The 13,548-nt window shown below is 46.3% G+C and overlaps 1 protein-coding gene across 2 annotated transcripts in view; it reads right to left on the bottom strand.

Annotated features, from left to right (window-relative positions):
- HIVEP3 (HIVEP zinc finger 3) overlaps positions 1 to 13,548 on the bottom strand; it is a 116,783-nt gene that overhangs the window by 47,902 nt on the left and 55,333 nt on the right. For both annotated transcript variants that reach the window (XM_064471201.1, XM_064471203.1), the window contains one exon: positions 9,922 to 10,067. In XM_064471201.1, coding sequence (XP_064327271.1) covers positions 9,922 to 10,067 — 146 coding nt within the window. The remainder of the gene's footprint in view (positions 1 to 9,921; positions 10,068 to 13,548) is intronic.

The following is a 13,548-nucleotide window of genomic DNA, read 5'->3' as shown; positions in this document are numbered from 1 at the left end:
GACAGGCTGCCTAGATATGCAGATGTTAAGAACTGGCTAATCCTAAATAAACCTGGTAAAAACGTTTGCCTTCTCAAATTTTCCACTGAATTAATTGTAGAGATTGTGTCACTGAATCAATAAAGTGAAAACCCTGTAATCTTGATGTTTGCCACGAGCTCATAAATAGCCTGCTAACACGGAGAGCTTATTATTCCAGACATTTGGCCCACATCAAACAGCCGCTTAGAATAAGACATTGTGTCATGCCTGTGAATCCGAGATGCAGGAGAACAGCCCAGGTGATCACGGACTTACTTCAGGACTTCACAGGGATTCTTTCACATTATCATTTTCAACCCTCTGACAAAAGAAAGTGTCCAGCTTGCCTTTTATTGAACTGCAAATAAATGCTTCCTCCTATGAAACCGGGGGCATAGACAACCTTGGAAACGCACGCAGAGGAGGGCTATTAACTCGGTACCTGCATGGAGCCATTCCTATGCGTATGTCATTTTCCCTACCCTGAGGTCACCTCTGACCCTCATCCTCTCTTCCTCTTGACTTCTTTGCTAGCACCATCTCATACCATTTTTTCTGTCCATTCCACACCCTCCCTCTTTGTTGTGAGAGCTCAGATGTCCCAGCCCGACCCTCTCTAGTTTGGGTAACTGCAATCTCTTACCTTCTAACCAATTTCTACCTGTCTCCATCCCTGTTCAGCTGTCAAAATTATCTGTCTGGTGAAATCACAGTCTTCCTTTCCACTGGCTTCCCCTTACCTGTGTGATCAAGGCACTGTGAAATCCTTTCGTGTGTTCTTTCCTTTGCTTTTGGGTATCACGGCTTCTCCCATCTCTCCTGCACAGCTCTGCTCTGCCAACAGCCCTGGACCTGGAACACCTGCTGGCACTTTTTGCACCAAATGCTATTTGTCCATTTTGCTTCTGTATCCAACGTGCGCTAGCAAGCTCACAGGCTACATCCCCAGACTCTCCCCACCTGGGCTGGCAGGGTCACCTTCCCCACGTTCATCTTCTCCCTGTCTCAGACCCCTACACTTTGTGCCCTCCCTATAGAGCAGGACTCCGAGCAGCGCCCGCAGCCATGAGCACACCCCAGTCTCGGCAGTGAGACAAAGCTGCACATAAGTCCAGGAAAGAGGCAACGCTGCAGACTTGTGGAATGGTCTAACCAGCCCCAAGGAGACACATGAGGTCTAAAAATGAAACATCCACTACCGCCACCCTCAATTTTGCCCCCGTTTTTGCTAAGGGATAACTGAGATGGGGAGAGGCAAGGTGGTGGCCAGCATCCCACGTCTCTGGCAGGGTATGGAAGAGATTCCCCAAGCGAGGCAGTGGTCTCTTCCTGCCTCTTTGCTTGCAGTGACCTGAACTCATCTTTCCACTGTAGGAAGGATAATTGTGCTCTGTGCCACCCCAGGAACCCGCTTGCTTGTTGGTCTCAGAGCCTGCAGAAGAGGGACTGCTTCTATTTAGCTATCTGGACTGATCCTGTGATCTGCAAGGTGTTATAAGCAAAGTAATTGCTAGAACAAAAACAATTATTAGTAGATTTTTAATTCGTTTAGTGCTACAACAGTGACAAGCCTGGCAGCTGAAGCACTCTTCGTTCCCCAAATAAGATACAGCACAATGCCAGCAAGGCAGGTTTGCCCTAGCCAGGTACGCCAGGCACCTGTGCAATGCATCAAAGGCATTTTCTTGCTTGATACTGTTTATTAAGTCTGTCTTTTTCATTATTTGAGCTGAAAGCAAATGAGAATTCTTGCCTTTGTGTAACACAGAGAAGATAAAAGTCATCGTGAGTGGAATAAGAGGCTCAGAAAACCGTCTTGGGAATGCTGGGCTCAGGAAGAGCAGCGTCTTCCAGCCAAGGAGCAGACTCAGCCTCTGCCCCACCGTAACCATGTCACACTGGGGAAGCCCATGGGCTGGCTGGCTGTTTACAGGGATCTTTACTTAGGAGGAAAGGAAGCCCTGCAGAAAGCTGAGCAGCCCACACAAGGTCAGAGAGGAAACTGGAAATAACATTTTTCAATAATTGGCTGTGGGAAATAGCATCAAGCTGCATTATGAGCCAGCAGGACGTGTCAAGAAAGCGGGCTGGCTGTACAGGCAAAAATAATTTAGGAAAAATAATAAAGAAAACCAGACAACAACGTAGACTAAATCCTTCTGTGTTTGTCAGGTTTCCTGGGAAAACAGGAATAAGCTGCAGAATGAACCCAATTTGTCAAGTGAAGTGAGGGGATATTCAGGACAGGAAACATTAACAATTCCCACTGAGGAATATTAAGACATTTTAAAGGCAGACTATAACCAAGCTTAGCAGTAGGTGAGTTTGTGTGTCCCCTCTCACAAACAAGGAAATTGAAGTGTAGAGAGAAGAATGACTTATCCGAGAGTCACGGTGAGTCACGAGTATCCCCAAGTCACACTTATCTGCTCTAACCACCACCATTCGCTGTCGCCGGGATGTGTTCGGGGGGCCAGGGAACACTTTGTGCAGGAACCGCTCAGCACAAACGCAGCTGGTATTGAAGGAAAGCCTTCCCCAGTGCTCCGAGCTGCAGGCACATGGGGACATCCTGCATTTCGGAGCCAAAGTGGAGGTGGTGCAGGGATGGCTGGTCATCAACGCGTGATGAGCACGGGGTCCAGGCACTGCAAATATTGTTTCATCTGGCTGTATCAGGGCTAGGGTGATAACTGAGGGTGGGGCCGCGCTTCGCTGAGCAAAACATACGCAGGATTTAACGGGGGTTTTTTGGTACCTGCATCCATAAGGGGAAACCAAAAGGAGGTAGCAAAGCATAGGTTGACTGTGAATGATGCTGATTCGCATTGCGCGGACCCTTGAGAAAAGTTCAGGGGAGGTACCAACTCACAGGCCGCAGGTACTCTCATCGAAGCAAGGAAAATAAAAGCTGCTTCAAGCCCTGAGCTCTGTCCCAAAGACACAACATTTGGGATCTTGCTTGAAGCTCCAGTAGTGGTTATACAACCACCCAACAGAAATTAATAACCTGTTTTAAAGTTAATAACCTGAGGTTACTTCTATATTATACAAGGTTACTTATACAAGAGCTCTTGGCACACAGCACCATCTGCTGAGTGGCAGGTGCGGGAACTGGCACTCTTACAGAGCCATCCCACACTTTCCCTCCGAAAGGAAAGCTGTCAGCTCTCCCAGACACACCGGCTCTTATCTAACACATCTCAGCAGCGGCTCGATGCAAGCAGACAGGCTGAGGCGGCCGAAGTCAGAGTCAGGCAAGTTACACCTTTGCTTTGCCGCTCTGTGCACTGACTCCACCCGCAAACTTCGTACTTTCCTCCTCTTCTGTGCACGGTCTCCTGCCGTCCACCTTGCGGCTCCCAATGCAAGAAAAGATTGCCTGAACAGACCACTGAAAAGAACTGATTTTTCAGTTTGGCTACTCCCCGAGTTACTAGGGGGAAATATATATATATTTTTTTTTAATTAAACCCAAATTAAAAAGAAAAATCAAAATTTTCATGAAGACCTATTATGGGGAGAAAAAAAGTATTTGCTTCAAGTCTAATTGAACCTTTTCTTTCTAGTAGCTTTTAAGTATATTTTAATGTAAGAATGCAGTGATTTTCAAAGCAAAAGGCACATATTCCTTTCATTTTGCAAATATTTTTTCTCTAGTTGCTATTTTTCTTTGCTGCTATTCCTGAATGTATCTTTCAAGCATCCTGCAAACCTGTCTCTTCAAACAATTTCTCCTTTCATCTTGTCAGCATCGGTGAAATTCACAAATCCGTCCTCCCTTAAATTGCCACCCTGTGCCTTGTCTCCTTTGGATTGTTAGCTTTTTAAGTAGAAAATGTGCTTTGCTTGTGCTATGAAAAAAAAAAAAAGAAAGAGAGAGTGTAAATGTATGGTGCTCAAAAGAGACCTTATGTTCTTTTAACGGGCATGAGAAATGAGGCTTGTCCTTCCCCCGTGCGGAGGCCGGTGCTGGGCGCAGCCCCGGTACCCACGGGCACGGGTCCTGGCGAGGGTGAGCACCACGACCCCTTGGGCTATCCCCAACCCCACGGGGATGGGTCACCAGAAAGCCGACCTCTCAGAGGGAAGTGGAGACTGGCTGCTGTGGTGAGTATTCCTGGAGAGCTGCCAGCATCTGACACGACATCTCTTTTTTCATATGAGCGTTAATGAAATCAGGGTATGCTCTTCCCTTTTCCCAGCATCCCCAACACAAGCTGGTTAATTGTTTTCAGATCTGCCTAGGCAAGAGGGATGTCCCTGGTAGGCTCAAAGCCAGCAGCAGGAAAGCTCTCCTCTCCATTTGTAAAGTCCTATCTGAAAAAGAAACAAAATATTCTGCATATAAGAAACCCTTTTGGTTTTTTTTAAAGTCCCTTACAGAAGCAGGATAAACACCTGTGCACAAGCTGATGCTGGAAGCTTTAAAATCGTGTTTGAGAGAGTAGCTTGACACATGCAGGGCCCGGTTGTCAGAAGGGCTGTGCAGCCACAGGGCTGCCCGAAGGGAGCACAGCAATGCCCGTTCAGCTCTTCTCAAGACAGGGAAAATCCAGCCACCAAACCCCACAAGATACTGAAACTAACTCCGGTCAGTCTGGCACCACTAGCGCCAACAGAGAAGTTTTAACACCAATCTCCCCCTTCCGTGCAAAGCAGACAGTCTCAGGAAAACCCCTTTCATTTAAGAACGCAAAATACAGGAATTCATCGCTTACATCTAGGAACAGAATACGGAGTAAAATATTGCTATTTGACTCCAGCCCTGCTTTGCAGAGATGCAGACGCATCTGAGGCACTGCCCCGAGGCTGTGAAGTGGGTTCACCTCCAGGGCTCAAGCAGGTTTGCAGGTAAGCGAAGGAGCATCAGCTGCTGGCTCACTCTGGTGCTCATGGCAGCTGGATGTGCTACAGACCCGAGCTTGCTCGGGGTCCTCCTTTGCTACTAACACGAGCGCTCAAGTTAGCGTCTTTGTGATAAATGACTCCTTTCAAAATAAACATGGTGAATTCTTAGAACTCCTCTAAGCAGCAGAGGAAATCCCCTGAACGAACCGGGTCTGATGCAGGGGTTTGGAGTTACATGCTGAGAAACTTTGCTTGTTTAACAGAGGATTCCTCTAGGGTAATAAAACTCTCGCATTGCTGTGCCAGGGATTTTCCATTAGGTGTGTGTCAGCAGGTGGTGGGAGCTGCAGTTTCTGCGGCCGGTCATAGAAGTGCAGTGAGATCACCCCAGAGAAGCCGACCACAGATCCCAGTGAGTCCACAACGGCAAGAACTGGGAAGAGAGGTGGGGGAAGGGCGGTTTGCATACAAACTCAAAGGGTTTTGGGTTTTTTTCTTTTCCTTATGCATCCACTAATTAGCAGTCATGTTCAAGTCTGATAAAAGAGTCCCAAGGCTTCTCCGTTTTCCTTCAACCCAGGGGAAGGTCTCCCACTAGACAGGCTAAGCGAGGCAGAGGCACAGCTCCATTGTCTTCCTGCTTGCCTGAATCCCATGAGCAGCCCCGCAGCATGGAGACAATGGGCAGCGAAACACAGCGGCCTTTAGCCCTCCAGCCCTGGGGCTCGCTAGGGGATGGAGTGGTCAAGCCTCGTGCAATCCCCTCGCTATTTGTACTGTACTAGGCAGAAGCGGCTTCACCCAGGCTCAAGGGAGCAGTGATTTAAGGTGGAGGTTCAGGACCCCAGTTCACAAGATCCCATGGCTGGTGAACTTGCAACTCTCTTGTTACTTATTGGTGAGGACAAAGAGCAAAGGACTTGGATTCGTATCGGAGTCAGACCAAACCGATGACCAGAGCAGCCTGGGTCACAACAGCACCATGAGCATCTCTCTTGAAGTCAGAAGATACACTACATTACATCACCACGGGTTCTTCTTGCTCATGTGTGGAGTTGTACACATGGGATGGTGTGAACGGGAGGTGTTTTTAAGGTGTGAATGCAAGGATACTTGAGTCTCAAAACATAAGATTGCAGCCATAAGCCTTTTTCCCCGAAGAGGGAAAAAATTGCAAAGGTTTCCAAAGAAAGCCTTCCTTTTGACATGGTTTACATTTTACATGACACTGGTTTGGGGATGTCAGTTAACGTTAGTGGTCTTTAACCGTCTGTATCTTGGTATTGCTTTTCCTACTAGTTGCAATCAACTAGTGCAATAAACCAATGATGGGACCCATAAAAGCACAGAGAGTTTGGCTATGAAATGGAAGAACATACATTGACTGCCACTACCCCACTACTATCATATTTCATCATGGTAATGCTAATGCAGAGTAAACAGGCAACATTTCCCTGGCGAGACCATGACATCACCACAGACCTCACTCTTAAATCAGGTCAATACCAATCTACTGTTTCGTGATGTAAGATTTCAGAATGGGCCCGGTGTCTCCAAAGTTTCAGAGCGGATTGATGAAGGTGACGCAGAGCCACCAAGGAACCACGGCACTTCTGCTGAAGCAGTGCTGGCCAGCTTGACCTTCAAAGATCATTTTCACTGCTCAAAATCACCACAATATCCTTCAGGCCAAGTCCAGTGGATATATTTATGAGCTCCTTCAGGAGTACGAACAGTGACCTGGCTGCTTAATGGAATGGCTCTCCCAAATACAACCTAACGAGACTGTGCAGCGTCCAGCCTGTGCGTGGGGTGTTAAACAACTCCCACCTCCTTTGCAGCCAAGTGCATGGGGTGTGCCCGCGGGGCAGGGGGTGGGCACCGGTTGCAATGGGGGTATAGCCAGTCTTATGAAATTTCAGGACTGCAAGTAAAAACCCACTGGTGAAATTACATAGGGATTGCTCTTGAGACTTGCTCTCTAAGAGGAATTTGTTCTTTAAACAGGAGCCTAACAGAAAACTCTCTACATCCCGTCTACAGTTATCTGCGGAGAAGTCAAGGCAAAACCATGCACATCCCTCCTGTGGTCCCCAAGAAACCAGAGGCACAATACAAAGGGACTACAGGTCCTCTCCTTTACAGGACACCAAGGGAGGTAGATGCTGAGGTAACTCGACAGGAGCTGAACACCTCCACCTCCCACATCCTCTTGACAGCTCCAGTGGCTGCTACTCCACATCCTGAGATGGCACCACAGGGGCCAACTGACATCCTTCATGGAAAGAGTGATGACAGAAGAAACTGAGCCCAAACACCCGCCATGCGTGACATTACTAAGCCTTGCGCCTAAACCCAGGTATGAAGGTACCTCAAGACTCAAGAGATCTGCGAGCTGCTGTTTCCAAAACACTTCCCAGTGGATAAACACAGGCAACCAACCACTTTCATAGCTAGGGAGGAGACATCTTCAAATGAGACAGACTTTGCAAGGGCAGCCAAGCTGCCCCACATGCTCCAAGAGCCTCTGGCGAGTTCATCAGTTCGTTACTTAAAAATGGGCAGTGGGTATGATGAAAGTATGAAATCTGGCTTTTCTGGTCCTTCTCTGAAAGCCAAGGAATATGATTCTAGCCCGCAGGCTGGACAGCAGCAGGGCAAGTAGCAGAGCTGGTCCTGGCAGTGCTATGATGAATGTAGCAATGGGAAGAAGGCAGCTATGGGATTGGGGAAGCCAGAAGACTGTACAGAGGGAAAAGCAAGTGTTGAAAATGGCAGTGAGAGAGGCAAGAGCTCTAAAGAAATAAAAACAGAGGGGAAGGAGGAGCTAAAAGAGCTGCAACAAGTTCACCTTTTGTGGGAACACTTGAATTTCTTTATAATCTCCCTCCTTGGTTGAGGAAACAAAGCACAGGATGGCTCCAAAAGATTTGAACCCAACTGCATCCCCCCGGAAGGATGGGTCTAGCCAGCAGCAGACCATGTGAAACCAATAAATAAGGGGTAAAATAAGACAAGGAGGAAATTTTTTTTGAGGGGAGGGGAAGACAGTGAAATAACATCTTGAGAATGGATGCGCTTTTCGTAAAACATTTTCAAGAGGTGGCCAGGAAAGGGATCTGATCCTTTTAGTATCTTGCACAAAGCACTAGGCACCCGCGGATTCATCTGCAGACTTGTTCCTTCACTGCAAAAAAATATCCTCGCAGACACAAGCTGCTGAGGCTGAACAATTCAACCTCAGAAACCTTGAGGGAACTAGGCACGGACCACCAGGTATGCACCGAGCACCTGGGGAGAGCAGCCTGTCCCGCCTGACCTCTTAGCAGTGTGTATGCCATGTAATTTAGATACAAAACTTATTTCTGTGACCTGGTGCGTTACATTACTGCCTGTGCTTGGCATTAAACAGCTACTATATTCTGTCTCACATCCAGAAGGACGGCTGCCTTAAGACAGTGCTACAGGAACTTTAAAATAAAACATAGCATACGTTCAGGATGACTAATACGTTCCCTGATGCCGGCTTACACGGAACATGTTGGAAAAGTTGCTTTATTTTGTGTCTGTCATTTAGAAAATGTGACTCCGCATCCGTTGTGCTGGGCTCGGGGATGCAGACAGCCTCCCCACGTGAGCGCAGGGACGCGGAGACGCGGCTCGTTTCGGTGGGGGCAGTCGGGGAGCAGCCGGCACCCAGCACCCCCGCGTCTCGCCCCAAAAAACCTGCATGGAGCTGTGCTGCAAGGGGCAGGGTGATTTTCATTCATGTTAATGCTGAGCCTCTTTAATCATATCTAGGAAGGAGTCCAAGAGTCCCCCTGAAATGGCCACAGCTCTAGGACAACCTGGTCGAGGGGAATGGAGGCTTGTCATGGGCTTTGAGGCAATAAAACCCAGTGCTCAGTTAGTCCAATGGGTCCCATCTGCTACAGAAGGGTGAGGGTAACATGCCAAACCCATCGTATTTCTCAGTCTGCTGCTTTCCTGCCCTTCCCTGTCTTCCTCCCTAAATCACTTCAGGTCATAACCATTACGGGTTGCCACTACTGTAGCTCTCCGCATTCACTGCTCGCTTCCAACACGTATCTGGGCTCATAGTGCCTATGTCTGGGTGAGAGGTGAGTTGCCCTGAACAAACAAGCAGGTTTCCTTTCCCAAAGCCCTATTTTACTCTTTTGGTTAGCTGGTTTGATCATCTGCTAATGAAATATTTTTAAATGAAAGCAAACTTCAACCAGTAACAGCAGAAAACCGCAACCACTGACTAATTAAAGCCTTTTTCTAACACACAAAAAACAAGACCACCCAATAGCAACAGGAGAACTGACGAACCCTGTTACATCTCTTTGGCCCCCTCTGCAACACACCGGAAGGATGATCTTGAAGTATGAACTTTAATTGTATCCCACAGACGTGCTACTTATTAGCTGATTTTTTATTTTTGAAAAGATAAACAGTAGTATTAGACCAGTGCTGAATTACTGAAGAGTACTCTGAATTACCTGGAGCCGAGAATTAAGATATACATCAAATTTAGGTCTTGCATCCATTCTGGTTTGAGCTACTTTGGGTGGGTGGGATTCAAATCATATAAATGCAATCCTTCTTTTCTCCCCCACCCAAAACCCAAGCATCAGAAGAGATCTCCCCTCCTTATCATGGTAACAATCATTAGGAACATTATTTTCAGGAGAAGTCTCTGGAAAGATACAGAAGATATGGAATACACCCCCATCACATCAGAGACAGCTACAGGACGTGGTTGTGCTCTTCAGCCATCTTCACTCAACCACCCGCTCAGCAAAGAGACCGAGGTGCTTGCTAACTTGAAGACAACCCAAAAAAGGAAAAATTAATGCAGTCTGGAGTATCGCCTGATCTCAAGGGCCGGGTTTTTACAGTTGCTGTGAAAAGTAAGCTGAAATCCAACTATAACTGGCCTTCCTCTGCTCAACTCCACGTGGCACCTTCACTGACTTGCCATCATTGTCATCAGTAACGCCTATACAATGTGACAGAGAGAGAGAAATAAAACGAGACACTTACCCTCCTTCAAAGATCTTGATCCTGACTGGCTCCCCTCTTTTGGTTACAAGAGCCTCTTCTTCCGATTTTCCTCTTTTATCGTCTTCCTTCTCAGCTCTAGTTATATCTTTTCGACCTTCATTAGAAAGGAGCGAAGGCAAATGAACCTATCTCCCCAAAAGAGCAAAACAATCATTGATTACATACAAAATCACTCTAAGACAGACACAGACCAAAGAGCCTTAGAAAGAGCCTGTCTACTGTGCGTTTACCGCACATGCTGACAACTAAGTGCAGTAATTAGGGCATCCTCTTAACAAACAGGGCCTCTGCTTCTGGATTTTGTGCCCTGCTGGTTACAATATATTTACATTGCTTTCTTACAAGATTTTAAATTACCCCCTGCATATGGTGGTGGCTCAATATTATCCAGCTATTGCCGACTGGAAAACTGAGGCATAAAGAGAGGTATCTTGGCTGGGGTCATTCTGGGAATGTGGTGGAGCCATGGGTCTCTGTTCCCAAATCCACTGCCCTGTCCTTGGATATAGATATACCTCTATCTGAGGTATACATCTACAAAGGTCTAGAGAGGAGGCATCTGTAGAATTAACATATTTAACCTCAACCTCTGTGTTTCCCCCACATACACACACATTCGCACAGATTTGGACTTTAACCATCTAAACTTGATACAAATCACTTGTCAGTCAAAGCTCTCGAGTGATTTCCTTTCACCGAAACCCTGTTGCCAAGGGCACAGTACAGAGAAAGCCACAAAACCAATGGGAGAAAATAATCCTCAACCTCCCCACATGTTCCCAGGGTGAAATTTGCCTTTTCACTGCTAAACTTGCCACCCCTTGTTTAGACCCAGGTTTAAGTCATGCACTGACATCTCTTCTAGTGTATTTAATGTGATTTGTTACGGCAAATGGCCCTAAATATTAAAGCTGCCCCTTTAGCTCTGTACGATGCAAGGGGAGCTCCCCACACCAGGAATGAAATCTTGGGATGTTGCCCCCCTACGACCCATCAGTAAAATAACAGGTCTCCAAAGTTCCAGAAGAGGAAAGCGGACTGCCTTTAACCCAGGTTACTTTTTACACAAATGCAAGAATATCTTTGAAGTTCAGTTGCATTACCCATATCCTCAGTTTATGTATAATTTATGGGAAACTACTAAAAGCATTTGAGAGACGAGGGTTATTAGAGGGATTTTGGCCTGAAGGTAGCCAACGAACTGGCAGAGGTGTAAAGCAGAGCCGGTCACCCTTGACTCTTTACAGTTGCTCAAAGAGTGGCAGCTCTCAAGGGTGATTCATCTACCCTTCCTTAGACACTTATCTTAAGGGGGGAATGAATCACCCAAGAGGTGCCTCTTTGTCTCCCATGGTTATACAGGAAGCCAAGAGCGACCAGCTCAAACTGAAACACATAAAATTCAGTGGGATGTAACCCAGCCTCCACAGCAGCATTCCGCCGGTACGACCGTCAGATCTACAGCAGGAGGAGGGATGGACTCACTAAAAAGCAGTTTTGCCAAACATTTCAAATTTGTCCGGTAATTTCAGGAGCTCAGCTCTGAGCATTAAGTGCACCTGGGACTGCTCTCTGCCCCCCGGGCCAGCTCGCACAGACTAGCCCGTATCCACACCATCAGACCCACATGCCCTTCCTAGATGCCTCCTGGGAATGGTCCCTGTCCTGTCCTAGCTCCCTAAACGTGCCCAGGAACTGCCTGGGAGAGGGCTATCGGCCCAGGCCAGAGCTGCGCCAGGAACCGTTTTAACAATTTAACAGCAGAGGTGGTCTCGAGCTGGTGTCTCTGGGCATGGAGATGTCTGTGCTTGGAAGAAATCAATGGCAGGAGACACATTGAGCACCTTCAAAAATTAAACCTTGGCCATTACTACTTCACCTCCTGATATGAGCTGCATGCTCGTGACGATGCTCGTGATAACCTTCCCAGTTCAGTTCCTTATTTACTGAGGAATACAAAACAATTGACTTTCTAGATGTAGCATGAGGTTTATTTATTGCAACTTTTGAAAGCACAAAACACAGACAGATGAAAGGCACCAGAGAGAGCCAAAATCATACAGTCACTACTATCCCCTTTTACAATCTTGTTTAATTTACAAAGTGTGCAAGCCCGATACAGTGTAAGTAGCCACCCCTACATGCACGCTGGAGCCTACGGTCACTTCAGAACTGATCTGCTGGTAATTTAAAAAACAAGCCAAGTACGTGGACAGCAGGTACAGTACTGCTGCTTGCTGGTAGCTTGCTGCACACAGAACCGTACAAAATATTCGAGCTGTTTTACATTTTCTGTCGTGTTGACTAACAGCTTAGGGTTACATAAAGAAGAAAATATTTAAGGGAAAGAGCCAGAGCAGAGTTAACTGAAGATTGAACTTTCAACCTTTGATTGATGTTACACAGCTCCTGTTAACCGCATCTTCCTGAGTAACCAGCAACGATCCTTCCTAATCTGTGCCAGTCGTGTATTTTTAAAAACTAAACCGTGGATTTCACTCCCGTTGATCATCTAATCAAAAATTATTTCTCTGCTTTGCATAAGGGTGATTTATCTCCTTTGAAATTAATGCAATTTCTGCAAACCCCACTCCTTTAAGCTGCAGGTATTAATATTAGATTTAGGCTACACCATTTCCTGGGTGAATTTTCAGGACAAACTCTCACTTTTGCAAATTGTACCATGAAAACCTTAACTTTCACCACCTGTCAGCGTATGGAGTTTCGTTTAAAAGGTTTTTGAGTCTTTTGAGCAAATGCGTGTAGTGAAATACGTATTTTGATGACTAAGAACTGAACCATTCCTGTCGAGAGCTTAACCTTTAACTTCAGGGTATGAGGGTCTTGTATTTCTGAAACACACGCTTGGTGTGCATTTTAGCACCGTGTCAAAGAGCAAAGCTCAGAGGAGCACAGGCACTTCCATTAGAGAATGAAATCAAGGATGGTACGACACTTTCAGATAAAATCCTTTGAAAAAGACTGCATAAATATCAAGCATTACTGTGGTTATTGCATGGCACAGGTAATTATCTGCCTCTATGTCCATAGAAATTCTGTCTTTTGGATTTCTGCAGAAGAATGATGGAAATGCTGAATAGAAATAAAGATTTATTGAATCAAAGTGACTCTACTGTGTATTTTAAGACATATTTATAAGCAGCAGCTGCAGCAGCGATTATGAGAAATTTAATATTCAGAGTTCATTTCATGATACAGAAATAAAATGAATAATCCATCAATATAAATTGACTTGAGATGAATATCAAATTGCAAAATCCTTAAAGCAATTCTGTTTGTTAGTCTACATGAACACGATCTGGATTAAAGGGACCTGTATAGTTCAGCATTAACCAAGAGGGAGAAAGTCTGGCCTCAAAACAAGATACAAAACACTAGGCAGCCACCAGAAGTGCCGTAAAGACATGTGTGCCCACATGGCCAATGCCTCTGGTGAGCTCTGCCCCTGTGGAGGCATGTGCCTTGCTCTCCTTAGCTCTAAAGTCCGGTATAAGATATCCTTAAGTACCTGGAAAAGCAGGCAGACGGCTAAGGACAGTCCCTACGTGGACTAAACGACACGGGTGTTTCAACAAGACTGCACGT

The sequence above is a fragment of the Phalacrocorax carbo genome, chromosome 22, assembly GCF_963921805.1.
Source record: "Phalacrocorax carbo chromosome 22, bPhaCar2.1, whole genome shotgun sequence".
Classification (NCBI taxonomy): domain Eukaryota; kingdom Metazoa; phylum Chordata; class Aves; order Suliformes; family Phalacrocoracidae; genus Phalacrocorax; species Phalacrocorax carbo.
This window is presented reverse-complemented; position numbering and strand designations above follow the sequence as displayed.